The 22,333-nt window shown below is 40.3% G+C and overlaps 1 protein-coding gene across 1 annotated transcript; it reads right to left on the reverse strand.

Annotated features, from left to right (window-relative positions):
* Positions 1-902: 902 nt before the first annotated feature.
* Positions 903-14,267, reverse strand: Vdac2 (voltage dependent anion channel 2). The gene is made up of 10 exons (XM_027931173.2): positions 14,126-14,267; positions 13,874-13,928; positions 12,756-12,824; positions 11,537-11,586; positions 8,169-8,321; positions 8,021-8,073; positions 7,349-7,576; positions 5,799-5,949; positions 2,978-3,035; positions 903-1,284 (listed from the first exon to the last, which is right to left on the reverse strand). The coding sequence occupies exons 2-10, from the start codon at positions 13,902-13,904 to the stop codon at positions 1,193-1,195; spliced, it is 885 nt and encodes a 294-aa protein (XP_027786974.1). The 5' UTR covers positions 13,905-13,928; positions 14,126-14,267; the 3' UTR covers positions 903-1,192.
* Between the last annotated feature and the right edge of the window lie 8,066 nt (positions 14,268-22,333).

The following is a 22,333-nucleotide window of genomic DNA, read 5'->3' on the forward strand; positions in this document are numbered from 1 at the left end:
ATGCCCAGATGAAGGCCAAGAGGATTGCCGTTGATCTCACAGGTTAACACAGCTTTCCAGTCAATGTCGGCCTGGATGGAAAAGAGTGATGTGATGACTTCCCACTAGGACCCATATTTCCCCTCTCAGATCCTATGGTTATCAATGCTGTCTACATTTTACCTCCCATCCCACTGATTTAGGGGTACACCACTGGTCACCAGATAACCAGTTTCACTAGAAACCAACTAACAAGTAACTGAAGATTTAAAATACAATTCTTGTTTAGATCATCCTTGATCACCTTCTTGTGGGGAAAAAGCCTGCAGGTCACAACAGAAATATACTGAGGTCAAATCTTCTGATTCCCAGGGGTTTCTTTCAGGTGAATTAAGCTTCCAATTCCGGGGCAAGCCCAAACAATAGCTCACAGGGGCACTGGTGTGCATATATAATCTTCCAGCATGATCCCTACATTGTCCTATTCTCATCACTTTCTCCCACCATTCCTGAGGTTAACAATGAATCAGTGTAATTCTGTACAAACTTAGAAACTGAAGAGTATAACTGGGTATATCCTCTTATTTTATTGTAGTCTCAAAAAGCTCCTGGAATTCTAGAGAGACAGGACTTGTGGCACAGAACTAAGAGCAAAATGCTCACCAGAAAAATAAAGAATCAGCTAAATATCAGGGAGATTTGACCCTAGCTGGCAAATTTTTAACTGCAAATACTTGGAGCCATTAATTATGTATACTTGTTTTATTCATAATTTGTAATGTTTTGGGATACCAAAAGTAATTCTAATTATGGTTGAATTTAACAAAAAAATCTTTACCCTCATCTTAAAACATCCACTGATCCATCTTATTCTATGGCAATATTCGATGTTAAAGGGAACATAAAAACAAACATGCACACAATTGCACAGTTTTCATAAAGGTCTATTTCATTATTGGTGGGTAGCGCATTTAACAGTTAAATACATTTAAATAATGTATAGGTGACTGCATGACTGCAGCATTGGTAACTAGATAACCAATTCAACTAGAAACCAGCTAACAAGTAACTGTCTAAATATTTAAAATACAGCTCTTGTTCAGATCATCCTTGTTTTGATCACCTTCTTGGGGGGAAAAATGCCTGCTGGTCACAATGGAAATATATTAAGGCCAAATCTGATATCCATTCCCAGAGGTTTCTTTTAGCTGGATTAAGCCTCCAATTCCAGAGCAAGCCCAAGTTTGTGGCCTCCAGCATTAATGCTCTTCCCATCTACCAGAGCCGACAGTGTAAGCTTCACACCTGTAAACAAAGCAAACCACTATGAGGGGCCTGCAAGAGTTCACTTTAATAACCACACAAAGCCTGGCTGTAACTTCCTCAGCTTGCAGTTGAAATACTAGTACCAGCCACCAGAGGGCGCCTGGAAGTATCCAGGTACTGTGAGAGCTGGGTTAGGTTACTATAATGCATCTTCATGAGGTAAGGTTAGCAAGTTACAGAACATTAGTTCAAAAGTGTTATAGGAAATGCAATAATGCTCATACTATCTGGACCAAAATATACTGGGGAGACCAAATCATAATTGGACCCCAGAAAGGAAAAACAATAGAGACTTTTGGGGACAAGTGGGGAACCTGAACATAGTTTACATCTTAGGTAAATTATAGTCTTAGATATGATGATAATATTATAGTTATGAAGAAAAATATCTTACTCTTAGGCTATACATGTTAGGGTTGTGAATCTACACGTCTGCAAAACACTATTTAAAAGCATGTGCCAGGGCTGGGGATGTGGCTCAAGCGGTAGCGCGCTCGCCTGGCATGCGTGCGGCCCGGGTTCGATCCTCAGCACCACATACAAAGATGTTGTGTCCGCCAAAAACTAAAAAATAAATATTAAAATTCTCTCTCTTTAAACAAAAAAAAAAAAAAAGCATGTGCCAAAAAGGGGGGGGATTACATGTACTATGAAAGTGATATATGGCAGTAACTAGTGAATGCAAAGAAAAGGTAGATGGGTATTCATTGTATCATTCTTCTGACTTTTCTTTAAACTAGTCAAAATAAATTTGGGGACAAAATCCTTATTGGGAGGGAGATAAAAACTTTAGATCCTTGATAGTGAAATTTTCTAGGACTAGGGGAATCTGAGGAGCAGGCTAAAAATACAGAACTCCCCATCTCAGACCTATTGGATCAGAATCTGCATTTAAAGAAGCCTTCCCAGGTCAATTAAGTGCATGCTCAAGTTGGAGAAGTCCTGCTATAAAAAACAGCAAGGTACAAAATCCTACATAAAAGAGTCTACAGAGACAGAGCCAAAACAACGATTGAACTTTGACAAAATAAAAATAAATGTAAGACATCTCAGATACATGATGAAACTGAACAGGGAATGGATATTAAATAATAAGGAGTCACTGTTGTCTTAAATGTGACAAAAATATTGTGGTTTAAAGCAGGAGAATGTTATTCTAAGGAGCAAAAAAAAGGAATAATCAGTCTTCTATAGGCTTTAAAGATCTGCAAATCAGAAATTAAAATTAACTTTTAAAATAGTATCAGGCTCGAGGCTGAGGCTGTGGCTCAGTGGTAGAATGATTGCCTAGCATGTGTGAGGCACTAAGTTAGATTCTCAGCACCACATACAAATAAATGAATAAAATAAAGGTCCACACATCTAAAAAAAAAATATTTAAAAAAAAATACTATCAAGCTGAGTGTGGTGGCACACAGCTATAATTTCAGCAACTCAGGAGATGAAGGCAGAGAGTCATGAGGTTTAAGGCCAGTTTTAGCAATTTAGTAAGACCCTCAGTAACTTAACAAGACTTTTTTCAGAAAAAAAGGTAGGTGGGGAGGACGGGGGGTGCTAGGGATGTAGCTCAGTGGTAAAGCACCTGACATGTAGGTTCAACCCCCTATACCAAAAATAACTATAAAAAAATAAAATATTGATGAAACAATCCTACTTTATCAACAATACTTACCAGGCCTCAGAGTCTGAGTGTAGCCCACTCCAATTAAACTAGAGTTGTTGACCTTTGCCTAAAATAAAATTCAAAAATAACTGTAAGAAAAAACTTTACATGCAAAGACAAAGCTCCTGTATGTTTCCCTATCGTGTAGGTATGAAGAGTTCAACTTGTTAATTCATGTGAGAAAATTTAACATTGTGTACTAAGCCAAATAAAATCCAGATCCACTTAATTCTTGTGCATTCGACTCAAAATCAAATTGTGAGTTGGGCCCAACATCTTGACATCTATTAGGATGTGTCCACAGACCACGAATTGTCCATACAGTGTAAGAACCTAACTACTCTCACATAAACCATGTGGCCAATGAAGCACACCAGGCTCACTAGAGGTGACACACACCAGCTCTGACATGTAGGGTATAAAGTTTAATTCTGTGACTTACACACACACATCACTACTTTCAGGACTCTTCCTAAAACCTTCAAATAGAAATCCTTCCTCCACTGAATAGACCAAATAATAGCCTATTACTTCACATTCTCACAATTCTCTTTAAACCACTGGGTTCTAGCTGTGTTAACTAGTCTTGTGCCTGAGAGGAGGTTCCAAAGGGCATCTTTTATCAATTCAGGGCCCTGCCTTCCTTGTAGAATCTTAACATTCTAGGATTTAGTCACAGACTTTCAAGGACTGGCAGGAATGCTGGAGAGCAAGATAAGGTAAAGAGAAGCTCCTTCCAGCTCTATTCTCTATTTCCATTAACAATATCAAGCCATACTCAGAGGCCTATGGCTAAAATGGAAGCAACCTGCCTTGATCTCCAGGTCCTAAGCTGGGCCTAGCCAGGTAACTGTACTCTTCAGTATTCTGAATATGGTATTATAAAGGTGGTTAAACAACCTGTGAGCAAAACAGACTTGGAATAATTTGCTGACTACATGCTTACAATGTGTAACATTGAAACAACACACAATCCCAGAATGAAATGATTTAAGTGTACAAGTAAAAGTCACCACATAGCACTTATAATCACAACACTATAACAAGTCTTCAAGGGCCACTACTGATCACGTGAGTTATTTGTCTAAGGAAGACATACCCTCACTAATGACTTGCTTTTACCCAAAAAATTAAGAGTCTCAGACTGTTGATATAAGTTCCTATTATTTAAAAGTAGGAATCAACCATCCAACTATGACAAGAGGGTTAAGCAATGCTTTCTAGGTGCTTCTGGACTGGAGTGACAGTGGCTCTACTTAAGTGTAAAATGCTAGATGTTTCCAAACTAATTCCCAGCAGTCACTCAATGACACACAGGTCCCAGCTTTCTTCCCATTTTATACCATGAACCACTAGGAGCTTCTGTTGGCTGGCATTCAATCTATGACGGTGCCACAGTCATACAATTGAAGAGAACAGTAATGCAACTCTCAGAGAATAGTGCACTATGAAGTTTTTATTGCTATGGGGCAATCAGAAACAGTGAAGGGGGAAGAAAAGGGGGCAATCATGAACTGCAATTGATTTCCATGCAGGTCTGAGTTTGTCATAAGCCCAACTACTATGTATAACCATAAACAACTTTAAAAAAGAAGGAAGGTAGGAAGAAAGGCACGGAGGGAGGGGAAAGAAAGGGAAAATATCTGAATCACAGTTTTACCAATGGGAAAAACATTCTGGGTGCTTCTCATTCTCTCTGATCACAACTGGACTAAGATAAAACAAGAATGGGACTAAAACTTAACTACCTAAATTATTAAAACATACTGTCCTTAGGAATGAAGAGCACTTTACATAACAGAAATAATTTTCATGGATGGCTTAACTTTTTTTCATTCCCAGTACATACAGTACAGGCAGTTCCTGACCAATAAGCAACTTGACACACAGGAACAGCTGCTAACCTGCCTGAAATTGAAGCCATCCCCTCTACACTCTCACAGTGCACATTCTCCTACCTTAAACCACTGTGGACTGAAGGCATAAACAGCAGAAAAGGACAGGGATAGGGATCAACCATCCCACTTGGCAAGAGTAAGGAAGTTCTCAAGATGCAGGACTTTCAGAAAAGGTCTTGGGCAAAGCAAGATATGCTGCACACACTAGACAGGACTGAAATTAAAAGTCATGTGGGTCCAAGTCCTGGCTCCTCTCCCCTTTCCACTCCACCTCCCCCACAACAATAGCTTTATGTCCTTTCCTCTGTCAAGCTTCGGTTTCTTAACCTGCAAAACAGTATGTGTACCAATGACCTTTCAGATCTAATCTGAAGATACTTCATAAACCATAAAAAGATAAAGTTGAAGAAATAATGCTATTATTCCAGCTGGGCACAGGGTTGCACTCCTGTAATTTCAGCAACTCAGGAAGCTAAAACAGGAGGATTGCAAGTTTGAGACTAGCCTCAGTAACTTAGTGAACCCTTGTCTTAAAAATAAAAGGTTTGGGGTGTATCTTTGTGCAGAGCACCCCTAAGTTCAATTCCTAATACTGCCAAAACCAAAAAGTACTATTATTCCCCAACACAAATAAGAACTACTCAGGGCCCAAAATACTGGTTACCATTAGGCTTAGACAAGCCTGGGGCTCAGGGTTATTATTAACATGAATTCAGCAGCTTCTGAGGTTAAACAAACTTGTGTGGCTTGGTCTGGAAATCAAACCTCCTAACACTGTCACCATAGAAAGATCAGCATTCCAAATTCTAATCCTAATCAATATGTAAACTGGGGATTGTTTGCATTGTAATTCAAATTTTCAACACAATTCAATATACTCAAAGACTGATTCCTACAACCCAAAACCCCATTAAGACCACAGAAGTACTCACAGAAATGGAAGCAGTGGGATCCAACTGATATTTAGCTGCAATGCCAAAACGAGTGCTGTTGGTACCTGATGTCCAAGCAAGGTTTACTGAAGTGTCAAGATCTTCACATACTTTCTGATAGATGGATCCTCCAAATTCTGTCCCATCATTGCTATAAGATATCTTAAATTAGTAAATCTGTAATAACAGATAATGTAATCATTTCTAAGGCACAGGCTGATATTGTAGGACTACATTTAAACAAAAACCATTACTAGGATTAGTGGTACAGCTCAGCGGTGGAGCAATTGCCTAGCAAGTGCAAGGTCCCAGAACCGCAAATAGATAGATAGACAGACAGACAGACAGACAGACAGACAGACAGATAGATAGATAGATAGATAGATAGATAGATAGAAAGAAAAGTAAACAGATAGATAGAAAAGTAAATAGAAAGTCTTTTCCTAACCCATATCTCCAGTTCAGCGATGGGTACAATAAATCATGGTTCATTTACCCAGTGGAATTATCACACCACCATGACCAATCATGCTTTCAAATGCATAGTTATGGGAAAATTATCTAAATGTACTAAGTAAGGGGAACAGCCTTATGAATATATTTTATTTATTTATATATATATAAACATATAAAAAGGCGAAATACCAAAACATTAATAAACATTTTATATCTAGCTTATAACATTATGGAAATATTTTCTTCTTTATGCTTTTGTTATTTACCAATAAACTGTTTCTATAATGGAAAAAAAGTTAAGTTCTTCCCATATATCTATCCATAGATATATCTTTCCACATATCTATCCATACATTTTAGGCAATCTTAACAAATCAGTACTCTCCACATCATTTGTGATTCTATCAAATGAATGCATTGCAACAGTCTACCAATGTCTGATGATTCTTCTCAAAATATAAACATATCACCCCACTGTGGTGGTTCATGTCTATAATCCCAGTAACTTGGGAGGCTGAGGCTGAGGTAGAAAGATCACAAATTCAAGGTCAGCCTCAGCAATTTAGCAATACCCTATCCCCCCAAAAAAAAATTTTAAGGGGGTTGGGGGTGGGGGAGGATATAGCAAAGCACCCCTGGGTTTAATCCCCAGTACCAAAAAATATTGATATTTAGATGGATAGCACATCAAACTTCTTGTGAAATGAACATTTATTCTCTCAACATCCAAGGTACATTTTTTACTCTGTGCTTCTGGCAGTCACCCTAGAAATAGCCAGGACAATTTTGTTAAGAAAAACCCTTGCCAGGCACAGTGGCACATACCTGTAATCCCTGTGGCCTGGCAGGCTGAGGCAGGTTTTTGAGTTCAAAGCCAGCCTCATCAACTTAGTGAGACCCTAAGTAATTCAGTGAGACCTTGTCTCTAAATAAAATACAAAAAAAGGCTGGGGATGTGGCTCAGTACAAAAAAAATAAATAAATAAAAGAAACATCTTTGGGTTGAAACTAGATTAATAAAGGTGACTAGAAATGACATCAAATACCATCCTGTGAGGATCTAAATCACAATATCCTACAAAAGAAGTACTTACACATTAGTGTGTAGCTGAAAGTCCCCAGTCCTGTAGCCCACTGCAAAGTTATTCCTTGTCAGCTTTGATTTGGCACTGTCAAAGGTCATCTGGTACCCAGCAAGCCAGCCCTCATAACCAAAGACAGCTGAACCATGGACTGCAGGTCCAGCAAAATCAAAGTCAACATCACAACCAAGGTTTATACATTCCCTCTTGTAAGAGGACTTGATTTTACCACTTTTCTTTCTGGAAAAGAGGGAAAAACTGACTTAAAACTGATGCCGATAACAAAAATTTACACATAACTTCTGCAGAGAGAGCACAAAATAGAGTTAAAATGCAGTATGACTGGGAAGGAAGTAACAATACAATCGCAGGGTTAAAAACAGTTCAATGAACTAAAGACAAGGGCACATGGAGTAGCTGGACTCCCACCAAAGAAGACTGCTTTGCAGAACTGACAATCACGAAAGCCTCTTAGAAATAAGTGAATTGCCCAAGTTCATGCCACAATGAAGAGGCAAATGTTTGAAAGTAAGCCAATGATAACAACCACAGTATTCCAAAAACAGAAACAGAGGTTAGCCATTGCCAGACAGTTTAGCTAAATGTCAACAAATGCACAACTTTCCTAAACTGACAAGAATAATGCTTTTTAAATTTAATGCATATAAAAATGTCCATGCTTACCCTGTGTTTGGTGAGAAGGTAGTATCAAATGTCAGCTTTAAACCTTGACATATCTATTTTGGAAGAAACAGAACTTACATTCAGCTTTATTTATTTTTTGTGATACAAAACCAAAAATTAATACTAAAGCACATTTCCAACATGTTACCTGGTCTTCAATTGCGATTTCTGTTCCCAGAGTGTTATCGGTGTTCCATTTTTCTGTGAAAGTCAGACCATACTCACACCATTTATATTTGGTCTCCAAGGTCCCAGTAACTTTACCAGTGTCTGTATTAGATGAACCAGATGTTGAGAATTCCTAACAAGACAATAAATAACTTTATGAATCCTTCTCACAAGCCTGGAAGAATTCACTACCAACCTTAGACAACACTTATAACTCTTTACATCATGCTACTCCCTAAGCATCCACTAAAAGTGACAAATTAGCCTTTAAGTAACTGATTGCCACCTTAACCTAATTACAGCTTATATTCGCAACCAATCACAAGTTAACCTGTGGCTAATTGTCATGGGAACAACAAAATGTTCACCTTTTAAAGAAACTTCAGCCACTGCAATTTTGAGATTCAAAAATTGATGGGGGAAAAAATATCTGTTTTGGCATTATCTCCAATCTACCTGCTACTGAATAAAACACTGTCAGTAGGGCTCATCACAGATATCATCACTGAAATCAGAGTTTATAACAACTGAGATTCTATTTATTATGAAATGTTTCCTGAAAATTCTTAAAGGTAAAAGCACTCCACAGCAAAGTCCATGTCATGAACAAAATATTTTTAAAAATTCTTTGATGATCATTTTTTCTGAGATAAGAGTTTTCACCAGGTTTCATTCCTTGCCAACCACTTTACACATTCTCATTAAAAAGGGGGTGGGGGGCAGTGGTTTACAGATTTACTCTACAGCTGGCTTATATTATACATAATACATACTACATTATGTATAATAGATACCAAAGAAATTATCTAACGGGTCAATTTGAAGTGCATTTAATCTAGTGTTTGTAGCAAACATAGGTAATTTGCCAATCCCTAAGTGCCCACCAAATGAAAACAACAGGATGATATAAAGGACTTATCTGAAACTTAAAATCTGCTACAGATGATCAAAGTATCTAATAAAAGAGTCCAGTATAAAAGCAAGCAAATGAAATCTTCCAAGATAAAATATTAAAATGCCCTGTGAGGGTTTGATTCACAATTTTACCTACTAATAATGGCTCTACACTCTGGTCACTAGAAAACCAAGTTTAAAGAAGCCTGATCTGAAATAATAATAATAAACTGATCAGAAATGGTGACAGCAGCAATTTAAGAAATATCTACAATATCAATGGGGGAATACCAGCCATCCTTCACTTAGAAAACAGAACATTTATGTAACTATTGCTCTGCAATTAAACAGATCCAAATCCCTAGGTCTTATATACAATCTCCTGAAATTAGATGGTTCCATTAACAGGAATTTCAAATCAAAGCTTGGTACTCAATCTCATACTAAAATGCACTAGCTTATTAGGAAAAAAATATTTGATATAAAGTTAGAGGAGTCCTGGTATCCAGTTCTGGATGTTATTAATTAAATAAATAACTCTTGAGAAACAGTTTACTTTTTTGGGTCTGCTTCCTCAAACATAAATAATAAAGTCTACTTCTGGAGGATTAAACTGAACTGATACTGAAGGCTTTACACATTTTTACATACTCTACACAAAAGGAAAACATTATTAAAACAATGTATGTGAAGCATATTCATCCAATAGTTTGAATGGGGAGTGGTTATGAATAGCAATTTTTAAATCTGAAGGACAATGATTAATGACTCAAGGCCCCACCCACTGCCATACATCAGTGCAAAGATGAAGCGCCAGCCTATAAACATGCTAAGGAGTCCTCAAGACATAATATCAACATCACCTCATGGGAAAAGAACTGAGCCAGATGACACCAATAGTGGAGCTTATACCCTTCACTCCATCCTTACACATTTTCGCTTCTACATTGTGGAATGACCTGAACATCTCTACTGCTGAAATGAGAAAGCAGGCCTTACTGGAACTGATTCGGGCAAGGTACATATTACAGCATACACTACCAAGATTGTTAATACACATTAAGTGTAAATAAAATCACACTCTAATTCAGTCCCTATACATCTTTCGTGATCTTAAACCTACTTCCTAACCCTATTCAAAGTAAGTCCTTTCCAATAAAGATCTTGGTTAATATGACTACTTGATATGATTCTCTGATTATTCCCTGGTTATAGCTTAGCTCTCTGAATAGAAAATGAGCTTTTAAAACACAAGGACTGAATTTCTACTTTATTAAGCTTGTCTTTTGTGTTTCAACAAATATACAGCAAGTGTTTTTAAAGGGCCTCAATAGTTTATGAATGGGAACACACAGCCACCAAAAACAAACCAAAACAAAACACCAGGCTGTAGTGTGTACACCAGTAGTAAACAACAACAAAATCGAAACCACCAAATCACAGCTCTGTAACCTGCTAACTTGACCAAACCAAGTAAGACACCCAATTAAATACCCAGGCTTCCTTGAAGATCAAAGAAACCAAATGACAGATATAACAAACCCCAGAAAATCAACAAGTCTGGGCATAAAAAAAAAAAACCTGCAAGATTATCTTTAATAAATACCACTTATTATATATATATCAAAATGACCTAAATATTCTAACATGTATACATTACATTTACCTCCAAAACAATTTCCAAACAATCATTTTTAGAGTAAGAAAAAAAATTACACAAAATTAAAATTTACCCTTTTGCGTAAGTTTATTAGGAAGGATCACCATTCAAATACCAAAATATTAATCTCTTTTAAAAATATTCAAATCAGGGCTGGGGTTATATAGCTCAGTCAGTAGAGTGCTTGCCTCGCATGCACAAGGCCCTGGGTTCAATCCCCAGCACCACAAAAAAAAAAAAAAAAATCAAATCAGGGCTAGGACTGTAGCCCAGTGATAGAGCACTTGCCTAGTACTAGCAAGGTACTGGGTTTGATTGCCAGTACCACAATAAAAGAAAAAGTTACTCAAATCAGAACTCAATAAGTTCACAAAATACATGTGGAAGTGTTCATGCAGGAATACTAGAATATGATCATATATATATATATATATATATAAATGATCAGTGTACTCAAATTAAGTCATTGAGTATTTCTATACCCAAAATTCTGATAGGCATTAAGAGAAAAGGTTACAAAAAAGTCTAACAGGTTTCCTGCCATCAAGCTTGTATAATCTACCTGAGTAAACAGTCCCATATGACCAGTCTTTCCCCAGTTCCTTGTGCATACATAATCAGATGCCAAAAAACAACATGAAAATCAGAAACCAAAATAAATCAAGTCATATGCAAATTGCTTAAAATAAAATTAACTTCTGCTTCTTCCATAAAACAGGTAGATATCTTTCACTATTTTATGGCTTGAAAAATTACAAAGGTTTGTAAGAACTTATTACATAGCTCACACTCACCACGCCACTGCATGACTTTGTTTTCACATCCAGTTTCACCAACCCAAAGCCTTCAAAAAGCAGAAAGCAAAAGATACCAAATGATTCTTTTGTATAAAAGATGCACACCTTATGTTAACAACACTTTTTTTTTTTTTTAATGGATACAATACCTTTATTTTATTTATCTTTATGTGGTGCTAAGGATGGAACCCAGGGCCTCACACCTGCTAGGCAAGCTCTCTACCACTAAGCTATAACCCCAGCCCCATGACAACACTTAAAAAAAAAAAAAAAAAAAAAGTTTCACATATGGGGCGGGGGAATAAAAATGTATTAATAGGGGCTGGGGTTGTGGCTCAGTGGTAAAAGCACTGGGTTCAATCCTCAGCACTACATAAAAATAAATGTCTATGAACAACTAAAAAAATTTTCTTAATGTATTAATACACAATATTTAAACAAAAATTTAAAAATTACTTCTACATAAGCTAACTTGGTAAAGGACAGAACATCTTTATGTTGCTTTGCCTGATGTACTGCTTTTATGTGGTCTGCCAATCCCAAAAAAGTTTCAAAACCATTTTAAACCTAAATTTGAGATTAGAAAATCAGTTCAACTTATATCACAGAATAGCTTATAGTATATCATTACACAGACATTCAGGACATTTATCTTGAAAGAGTATCTCCAATAATCTAAAGAGAAGGGAGTATGTGGGAGAAAATCTTCAAGAAAATTCAAATTCACTTGAAAAAAAGCTCAGAACCCTTTGAAAAGTATGTTTCAAAACATAACCACAAAAGTGAAAAAGCAACATATCACAACTCTAGTCATCAAAGGCCTAAGCTGATTGGGGGGGGGGGGGGGGGAACGAAGCACAAGCTACTTTTTCTTTCTTTTTAAAGGCAGTACTAGACATTGAACTCAGATCCCAGAGCATTGAGCTACATCCCTAGTCCCTTTTATCTGATTTTGAAATAGGATCTTGCTAAGCTGCCCATACTGCCTCTAAATGCCATCCTTTTGCCTCAGCCTCCAGAGCTGCTGATATTACAGGCATGTGCCTGGCTCTAACATCTATTTCAACAGAAGTTTAATATAAAACATAACTAATAGAATAACTAATGCAGTAAGATATTTACTGTTTGAAAGAAATTATTAATTTAACTTCTCTAAGGAAACTAAGCACACGTTTTTCACTTTTGATCTGAAATTAAAGAAAAAAATAATTCTTACCAAATCCTTTGTTGAAGATATCTCTAGCAGCTTTGCCAAGGTCAGCATATGATGGAGGAATACACATTGCTGGTAAGAAGAAACATTCCAGTGTTAAATGTTCCTGTTCTCTCACCTCTGACCAAAAAGTAGACTATAACCCGATGCTGATCTTTAAATTCAAGCAATTCAATTTGTTGACATTGTTTTGTACCACGAGTGACTACAATAAAACTATGCTCTGATGATCCATAAAGGAAATAGGATTAACAAAACCCTATTTCTAAAATGGATAACCATGTGGTTATACAAACTTGGTAAAGTCCAACAGAAAAATACATCTTTTATTCTTAAATTTACACTGTTTAGAGCCTCATGTCATGAGGCCAACGAATCAAGTGTGTGTACGCATACATACACACACACACACACACACACACACACTTGCGAAAATTCACTGGGATGGGCTGATTTAAGTAAATTACATAAAATCAAAACTTAACACTAGGCCCTCTTCCCTTTGGTAACCTCCCTAAGGTCAAAACCAACACTTGGAAGTGGAAATAAATGCAACTTAACACTCTGGGAACTTAACTATTGGGACTTAGAAAAAATACAGCTACTCCAATATCTACATCAACTAAATATCAAATGGCACTCAAAACATATTAACATGACTCTCAAGTCTTCCGCCAGTGCAGTGAAGCTTAAGGGCAAGCAATCTGAGCTCTTATACCAGCTCATTCATTCTACAAGGCACGTCCACGCCCTTAGGAGCACATGTAATGACCTTGCGCTCTTACAAGGCAGATAACTATTTCCTCTGGAAAAGTGACTGATCTAATCTAAGATGGAATACAAAATAACTTTTTGCTTTCGAATTTGCCGAAGGCATGTCCAATAACTGAAGTTGAATGCAGCCAGACTAACGCCCCGGGCCCACTATCCGAGATCTAGCAGCCCAGCCCCTTCTCCGCAGAGGAAGTGGTCAGACGACCCAGTGGCCACTGAAAGGGACCGGCTATCCAAATTCTTGGAGAGATGAGGGTAGGATAGAAAACAAGATGCGACTTTCTGACCACAAGTTTCGACTCCGGGGCACCCCCGCCCCATCCCACAGAGGTCCCTGCTCCACTTACGCCGCACGCAGCTCTGTCCGTAGGTCGCCATGGTGAGGCCGCGGGAAGAGGTGATCTGCGGAAGGGGCAAGAAGTGCGGTCAGCAGGGATCAGAGGCGGGTCAAAGAGCTCAAAGGGGGTCTCAGAGAGGGGGACGAGGGGCCGCGGGGCAGCGCGGCCATCTTAGGGAGCCAGGGCCGACCCTAAGTCCGGCTCAGGGCCCTGCTTGGCCGTCTAGGCCTCAAGGCTGGCGTGAGGCGGGAGCGGCGGTACCTGGTGGTCTCCTGAGGGGCGCCGCCGCCGCCGCTCGGCTCGCAGCACAGGCAACTCGGCTCGCTAGGATCAGGCTGCAGCTGCTGCTGCTGGAGGGCGAAGTGAAGGAGACACCGTACCGCCCGCCGCAACCCAGTCCTCCCCCAGCCAGGACCCCGCCGCTGTCCCGCGGGCTGTCCGCAGCGCCTGTCTCCGCAGCGCCACCCCCTGCCCATTCCAACCTGCTCTGGAGCGGCCACGTGGACCACGGGCACCCCTGCCTCCAAGATGGGCTGCCTCCGTCCGTTGGCAGGGGCCGGGAGAGCGAAAGCTGACGGGCCTTGGGTCAGGCAGCGACCAGGGCAACCCCAGAGCCCAAGGGGCGGAGAACGGCGGAGGCAGCGCAGCGGGGAACGCGCTGGCGGGGGATGGGGCGGAGGCCCCACGCGAGCACGTCACGGGCAGGGTGGGTCGTCGGCGCGCACCGCGGGGTCACGTACTTATGTCCAACGCCCTCCCAGGGCTGGTACTGGTCCTCCACAGGAGCACTCCCACGAAGGGGGCTCCTGGAAGGAATCGGCAGGGTGTTAACACCAATCTTTTTAGTACGAGAGCGGAATGAGCGGGACACAGGGGCGCCATCCCCAGCCCCTGCGCCCTTCCTGCTCTCGTCTGCCTCCCACCGCCCAGCGTGTCATTGAGACAAGAGGCTGGACTATACCTGATGGGTTTTCTGGGGCTGCCCCTCCCTGAACACACTGGAGCACGTCTCAAGCTGCCCCGCCCCGATCCCCTGCTCTCGCCTCGGGGATTGCTCTTCGATGGCCTCCTCCCCACTAGGGTGTGGGACTACTGCTCACACGCACAGAACCGAAGATGGGAGACAAGCCTGCTTCAGCTTTCTGTGGGAGAGAAAGGTGGAAAAAACTGAAGGAATCATGCTGACCGGGCATTAGGATGCTGCACCCAAGTTCTCTGGGTATGCAAGAAGAAAAGGAAATGAGCAATCTATATGAAATAGAAATGGGGTAAATTGGAACTTAGAATCAGTCGCCTACCTCACCAATTTAACCCGTGTACCTCAGTTTCCTCATCTACAAAACGACAAGGTTAAAGATGAAGTGATCTTCAATAGCCATTCAGCTGTACAGCAGCAGACTGTGAGCAAAGTACCCCCACCCTGCCCATTTCCTTTATCTCTGAAAGCCTCTGCTCAAATGCTGTCAAGGTTCTACTCTCCTTCAAAACCAGGAAGGATGGTTACATGGACTTCCACAATCCAAAACCCAAATTAAACCTGCAGCCTACTGATTTGCCTTCCACAGGCAAACCCAGCCAGCAATCTTGCCTAGTCAAGGCTGGGTTTACTTATGTTGTAAAAAGTTATAAGGGAAAAGTCTTTGCTTCTAAGTGATTAGGCTCCAGAATCCCGAATTCATTCCTTATTCAAGCTCAGACAAGTCGGTGTGCAATCAGTTTGGCTTCAAAGAAAACTAATATGCTTTAGCTATGTTTGATGCTAATAACCAGGACTGCCATCTCCATCCCAACTACTCCACACCACCACCTACCAGAAAAACCCAATCTCTGCCAAATTAATTGCTTCCATTACCATTCACAATGTGAATTTTCTTTTTTCTTAATATTTATTTTTTGGTTAGACACAATACCTTTATTTTGTTTATTTATTTTTATGTGGTTGAGGATCGAACCCAGGACCTTGGGCATGCTGGGCGAGCGCTCTACCACTAAGCCACAATCCCAGCCCTCACAATGTGGATTTTCAATGGCAATTTTTAACGCTGGAAAACTTCACTTTCTTTGACACAGGTCTGAGGCTTTGCCTCTCCAAACCTAAAGATATGAGGACAGTATGTAATGTTTGAGAAATAGATGTGTGGCTCAAAAAGTAATTGTAGGGACAGAAAAGACAGTGATCCCTTTCCTGCTCAGAATAAAGGCTCATGATAAGGAACTTAGTTGAGGCCCTGTCTCAAAGCCTGCGGTTGGCAGGCTGAGGGGTATGTAGCTCGGTGGTAAAGGGTCCCAGGGTTTAATCCCCAGTACCAAAACAACAACAAACAAAAAAAAAATCTTATAGCTAAAACCACCACTATACACAAGACAGGCTAACAAGAAAAAATATAACAAAATTATTTGATCATGGTTTTATATGACACAGAGTATTCAGATTGAAGAACCCAAAGACCTAGGATGAATTATCCATTTTTATGCTTAGGTTCAATGCATGGACATCTGTGAGGAAATATGATTGGACAAAAAGGGTATAATCTAATACTAATAGATAATAGACTGGGGAAATTGAGCAAAGTTTACTTGTTCACATTCTTCTTGGCATCCCTGTGCAGCATTCCTTCCTCCAGGCAAAGGGACAGGACCCCTTCTGAAATGGAGTTCTTATGATCTATCAGACAAGGTCAGAGAATGCCCCACACACACACATAGAAGGGATTGAATCCAGGGGCAGTTTGCTACAGAGTTATATCCCCAGCCCTTTTTATTTTTTATTTTGAGACAGGGTCTCACTAAATTGCCCAAGCTGGTCTTAAACTTGTGATCCTCTTGCCTCACCCTCTGGAGCTGCTGGGATTACAGGCATGTGCCACTATTTCTGGCTCAGAGATTTTTTTTTTTTTTTCAGTTTTCAGTGGACACAACATCTTTTATTTTTATTTTATGTGGTGCTGAGGATCGAACCCAGAGCCCCATGCATGTCAGGCGAGCACATTACCGCTTGAGCCACATCCCCAGCCCTGGCTCAGAGATTCTTGAATGCTGTCAGGGCATAAGACTCATGGGTCAAAGACAAAAGACTATATTGCTTGTGGCACAGCAGACAGAAACTTCATGTTTGCATCAGTTCCTTTTGTCCTCTATGTCCCACAGGGTGATGCAGAGAAGCTAAGGTAGATGCTTTGAATACCATGCGTTTATGTAACATTGAGGAACACTAAGCTTCAGAAACCCCATCTTTTAAGAAGTTACTAACAAACCTGCACAACATTTCCCCAGAAAGAGACATAATTATGATGCTCAAGAAATAGAATCTGCCTTCTGTCCCAGAGGGAGCCACTACCTTTTTCCAAGGCTGGTTGCTATTCAAACATACTTGGGAAGATAGTCTGAGATGAAAGTTGTCATAGGACATGTAGAAACACCATGGAGAATTATCCCCAGCTGGGCATGTTGATGTACTCCTATAAGAACTGCAGCTTGGGAGACTGAGGCAGGAGATTAACAAGTTCAAGGCCAACCTTGGCGATTTAGCAAGACCCTATTAAGGATGGTAGCATGCTCTGAGTTCAATCCCCAGTGATGCAAAAAATAATAATAATAATAATGAATAATAAACAAATAGAAGTTAAAAGGGCTGGCAATGTAGCTCAGTGCTAAAGCACTTCTGGATTCAATCCCTATTACTGCCCCCCAAAAAAAGAGAGGAGAGAAATGCAACTCCATCTTTTGAAAGGAGTGTTAAAAGAATTTGGGAGTATATTTTAAATCCCCACAGTCCATGCTCAGGTCATCCACTTCATACCTTTCCTCAACTCCCCCAAACCTCTAACATCAGAATGAGTCTAATCAGGTATATTTCCCTAAGTAAATTTCTACTGTATAGTTCCTTCAAATTAAGGAGAAAAACTTTCTGCCCTACCCCTACACACACAGGTATCTGATACAATGGTGAGGCACAGAATAGCTGCTAAAGACACATGTGCCCAGGAGAGGTGGTGCATTCCTGTAATCCCAGCAACACCAGAGGCTAATACAGGAAGATCCCAAGTTCCAGACCAGTCTCACCAACTTAGGGAGACCCTGTCTAAAAATAAAAAAGGGGACTGGGGATGTGGCTTAAGCGGTAGGGCGCTCGCCTGGCATGCCTGCGGCCTGGGTTCAATCCCCAGCACCACATACAAACAAAGATGTTGTGTCCGCCAAAAACTAAAAAATAAATGTTAAAAATTCTCTCTCTCTCTCTCTCTCTCTCTCTCTCTTAAAAAAATAAAAATAAATAAATAAAAATAAAAAAGGACTAGGGCTGTAGTTCATTGTAGAGCCCTCCTGGGTTCAATCCCTAGTGTCAAAAATAAAGAGGGCTGGAGTTGTGGCTCAGTGGTAGAGCACTCACCTAGCACATGCAAGGCCCTGGGTTCAATCCTAAGCACCACATAAAAATAAATAAAGGTATTGTGTCCAACTACAACTAAAAAAATAAACGTTAATAAATAAATAAAGACACACCTGTTCAAACAGGAGGTACAGAAGAGTCACAGGTCCAATGCAATTCTGAAATCCAGCCAGGCAAAATTTGGAGGCTTCTTAATTAGAACTCAGTCCCATTGCTGCCTGTGCCAGAGGAGCCACCTGGGAAGACCACCCCTAAGCACACATTCCTTCTCTTCCTGCTCTGTTCCACACTGGGAGGGGCCACTCTAGCCCACAAGTCCAAGCTCCATCCCCCTCACAACTCCTGTTCCTTTTGTGTTACCAATGATGGAACTCAGGGGCACACTACCACTGAGCTAGGATCCCAGCGTTTTTATTTTTTGAGATAAGGTCTCACTACATTGCCTAGGCTGGCCTTGAACTTGTGATGCTGCCTCAGCCTCCTCAGTCACTGGGATTATAGGCATGCAACTCCACACCCAGAACATATTCGACTCCTTGACCACCACATGGGTTTAGGGGTAATTATGTCCATTCTGGGAGGAAAATCCATGCAAACCCCTGAAGTAGGCTTTAGACTGTTCAACTGGGAATTCCAATGTCTCTTGTATGTAGAATTTGGTTTAGATGTGGAGAAGGTAGGCATGGACCCCTGTGAGCAAGCATGTTCCCTTGGCCTAAAGTCTCCTTAGGAATAAGCACAACCAGAGAAGGATTAGAGTGGTGTCCACTAAAGTATGGGGGGTGGGGCGTGTATTTTTTTATTATTATTTTTTGGGTACTGAGGATTGAATCCAGGGACACTAAACTACTGAGTCACGTCCTTAGCCCTTTTTTTATATTTTATTTAGATATAGGGTTTTGCTGAGTTGCTTAAGGTCTCACTAAATTGCTGAGGCTGGCTTTGAACTGACAATCTCCCTACCTCAGCCTCCCAAGCTGCTGGGATTACAAGTGTGTGCTATCATGCCCAGCTGGTGGGTCCATTTTGCTTAGGTTCAAGGCCAAGAGCTAGGGACTTGGAAATATTCCTGTGATTGAAATGTGTTGAGATGAGAGAAAACAACCTCAGGTAATGTTTAGAATATGGGAAGTAGGGATATATGACTTATCAGTGGGATATTTTATGAAGCGAATAAACACAGAAGTGTGGGGTAGAAGTGAAGTTCATTGAAGTCGAGCTGGTCAGGACCAGGGAAAGACTAGGATGTTGGTGCTGTCTGCCCTATGCACATTCAACGTGATGGGATAGGCAAGGTTGTTGGTAGAGATGCCAAAGTCACCAGGGTGTTGCCAGGCAAGAAGTGAAAAGAACAACTCCCAGTCAGGTGCCAAAGTCCTCAGTGAAACAGAGGAGTGGCCAGGAAGTTGGTCATAAAGTTGAACAATAGGCCTGGGGGGGAGTAACTGAGTAGTAGAGCATTTGATGTGTGAAGCCCTAGGTTTGATCCCTTGAACCATAATTTTTTTTTTTTTTTTAACTAAAAAGGATTGTAGTAGTTTTCTGCTGCTGCTATTGCTACTGGAGCCATAGTTCACGAGCAATCTTATGCTGAGTTTTCTGGGATACTGCTACAGCTTCCTCAGGAACTAGGGATAGAAGAAAGGAAATAAAATGATTTATCTTTCCTTGCAAAAAAAAAAAAAAGGATTAGAACACAAAAAAGATGATAGAATTGATGGCATAAATGATAAAGGAGGTGATCTACTAGGAGGGTGGAGGCATGCGGAAAGCACTGCCCTTCCCCATCCCCAGGCCCAGCCCTAGTACATGGACAGGATGGAAAAAATGAGCAGGGGAGGGAAAGGGAGAGAGAAGGGAAATTGTATGGAAATGGAAGGAGACCCTCAATGTTACACAAAATTACATATAAGAGGTTGTGAGGGGGAAAGGGGGGGGGACAAGGGAGAGAATTGAACAACAGCAGATGAGGTAGAGAGGGAAGATGGGAGGGAGGGGAGGGGGGATAGTAGGGGATAGGAAAGGTAGCAGAATACAACAGTCACTAATATGGCATTATGTAAAAATGTGAATGTGTAACCAATGTGATCCTGCAATTTGTATTTGGGGTAAAAGTGGGAGTTCATAACCCACTTGAATCAAATGTATGAAAGATGATATGTCATGAGCTTTGTAATGTTTTGAACAACCAATAAAAAAAAAAAAGAAAGAAAAAATGAGCAGTCTTCTCTGGAGTCCAGTATCTCTGGGAAAATGTGAGCAGAGTGAGAGCTTTCAGTTGCAAAGCTGAGGACTTGGTGTGGTTTGCTTGTAATAGAACAGGGCTCTGGAGCACAGAGGACTGAGGCAGCGGGGAGGGCAGCATTGGTTCAAACCAGAAAAAAGGGAGCAGAAACAGGACACAGGTGAAAGATAGGGAGAGCACAAATGAGCAAGGGGTTTGCATTTAGGGGAGTTAGGATCCTGCCAGGATTAGGAGTATTCTAGGATTTATTGAGTTCAAAAGTCAAGCCAGTATCTGTGGAAAGCCTTTAAATTATGCATAAATGGGGATAGGGGAGATGTAGCTCAGTAGTAGCGCATGCCTACCATGAGCAAAGCCCTGTTTTTGACCCCCAGCAACACACACACACACACACACACACACACAATTTATTTCTATAAATATACATAAAAGTTATAAGCATATATACATGTTTATATGGCATAAAAAAGCAGTGTGCCTGGGTTGTTCTGGGCATACAACCTGAGGCTGCCAATCTTAGGCACATTAAAGCATGAAATTACTGATCTAGACTATCAAATTCCAGCAGTGACTGGAGAAAAAGAGGAGTATTTTTCAACTTTCCAGATCACACACAGGGTAAATTCCACTCTGATTAGTATTTAATATAAAATGTGAGGATTAAAGCAGATAGTGGAGTTATAGCTTAATAGTCAGGACACAAATTAAGTACAAAGCTTCACATGGCTCCTCCCAACTGACAACAGTTCTGGATCAATGGAGAACCTGAAGTAAGAGAACTTTGCTACTCACCCTCTAGTCAGCAACCTGTGGTCTCACTCAGAGTTCCATGTAGAACACCTATGAAACATTGTTTTTTTCCTTAGAAAAGATCAGCACTTTCTGTGGGAAAGCTTGGTTCTAAGTGGTGGGAGAGATGCAGAAAGACTCCAGCCCAAGAATCTTCAATGGCTCCTACTTACCCATGGGATAGAGTCCCTGATATGAAAATGGGCCATGATCCATGCTTACATCAGTCATGTTTTCCACCTGCTGCCTGTGCCAATTCAGGTCACAGATTAGTCCCAAATCACAGGTTTGGGGTTTTGTTTTCTTTTGTTTGTGTTTTTTATGTTACTGACACTGATTATGCTGCTCTTTTCACCTAGAATGTCTCCCCATCCCCGTGTTTGGAGTTAAACTCTGAACCCAGGACCTTGAGCATATTAAGCACATGCTCTACCACTGAGCTATATACCCCCCACCATCAGCACATTTTTTTTGCACATTTTTTTTTACTTATTAGCTCCAAGTTCATTTTACTTCCTCTGAACTTTACGAAATTTGTTACATATTTTCATAATGTTGGATATGAAAATGTTCAAACATGTAAAGAAATTGGAAAAAAAACATATACACATGGTCCTTTCAAATCCATAGTTTCTGTTTCCATGGATTTCATCATCCACAGATTGAAAATGTGGAAAAAACTGCATCTGTCTTGAACATGTGCAGATATTTTTTTACATTATTCCCTGCACAATGCAGTGTAACAACTATTTACATAGCATGTTTATTGTTTTAGGTATTTTAAGTAATCTAGAGATGGCTTAAAAGCTTATAGGGGGATGTGAAAATACTATGCCATTTTATATAAGCAACTTGAGCATCTGCAGATTTTTTTATCCTCAAGTGGTCCTGGGGCCAATCTCCCAGGAACATTAGAGATGACTATACTGAATATCCATCCATATGTCTACTACCTAGATTTTACAATTACCATTTTGCTCTGTTTCCTTTCTTTATTCCATATCTATTCATCTATCCAATTATCAATCTATTACAGGGGTTTTGT

Source organism: Marmota flaviventris, chromosome 4 (assembly GCF_047511675.1).
Source record: "Marmota flaviventris isolate mMarFla1 chromosome 4, mMarFla1.hap1, whole genome shotgun sequence".
Classification (NCBI taxonomy): Eukaryota; Metazoa; Chordata; class Mammalia; order Rodentia; family Sciuridae; genus Marmota; species Marmota flaviventris.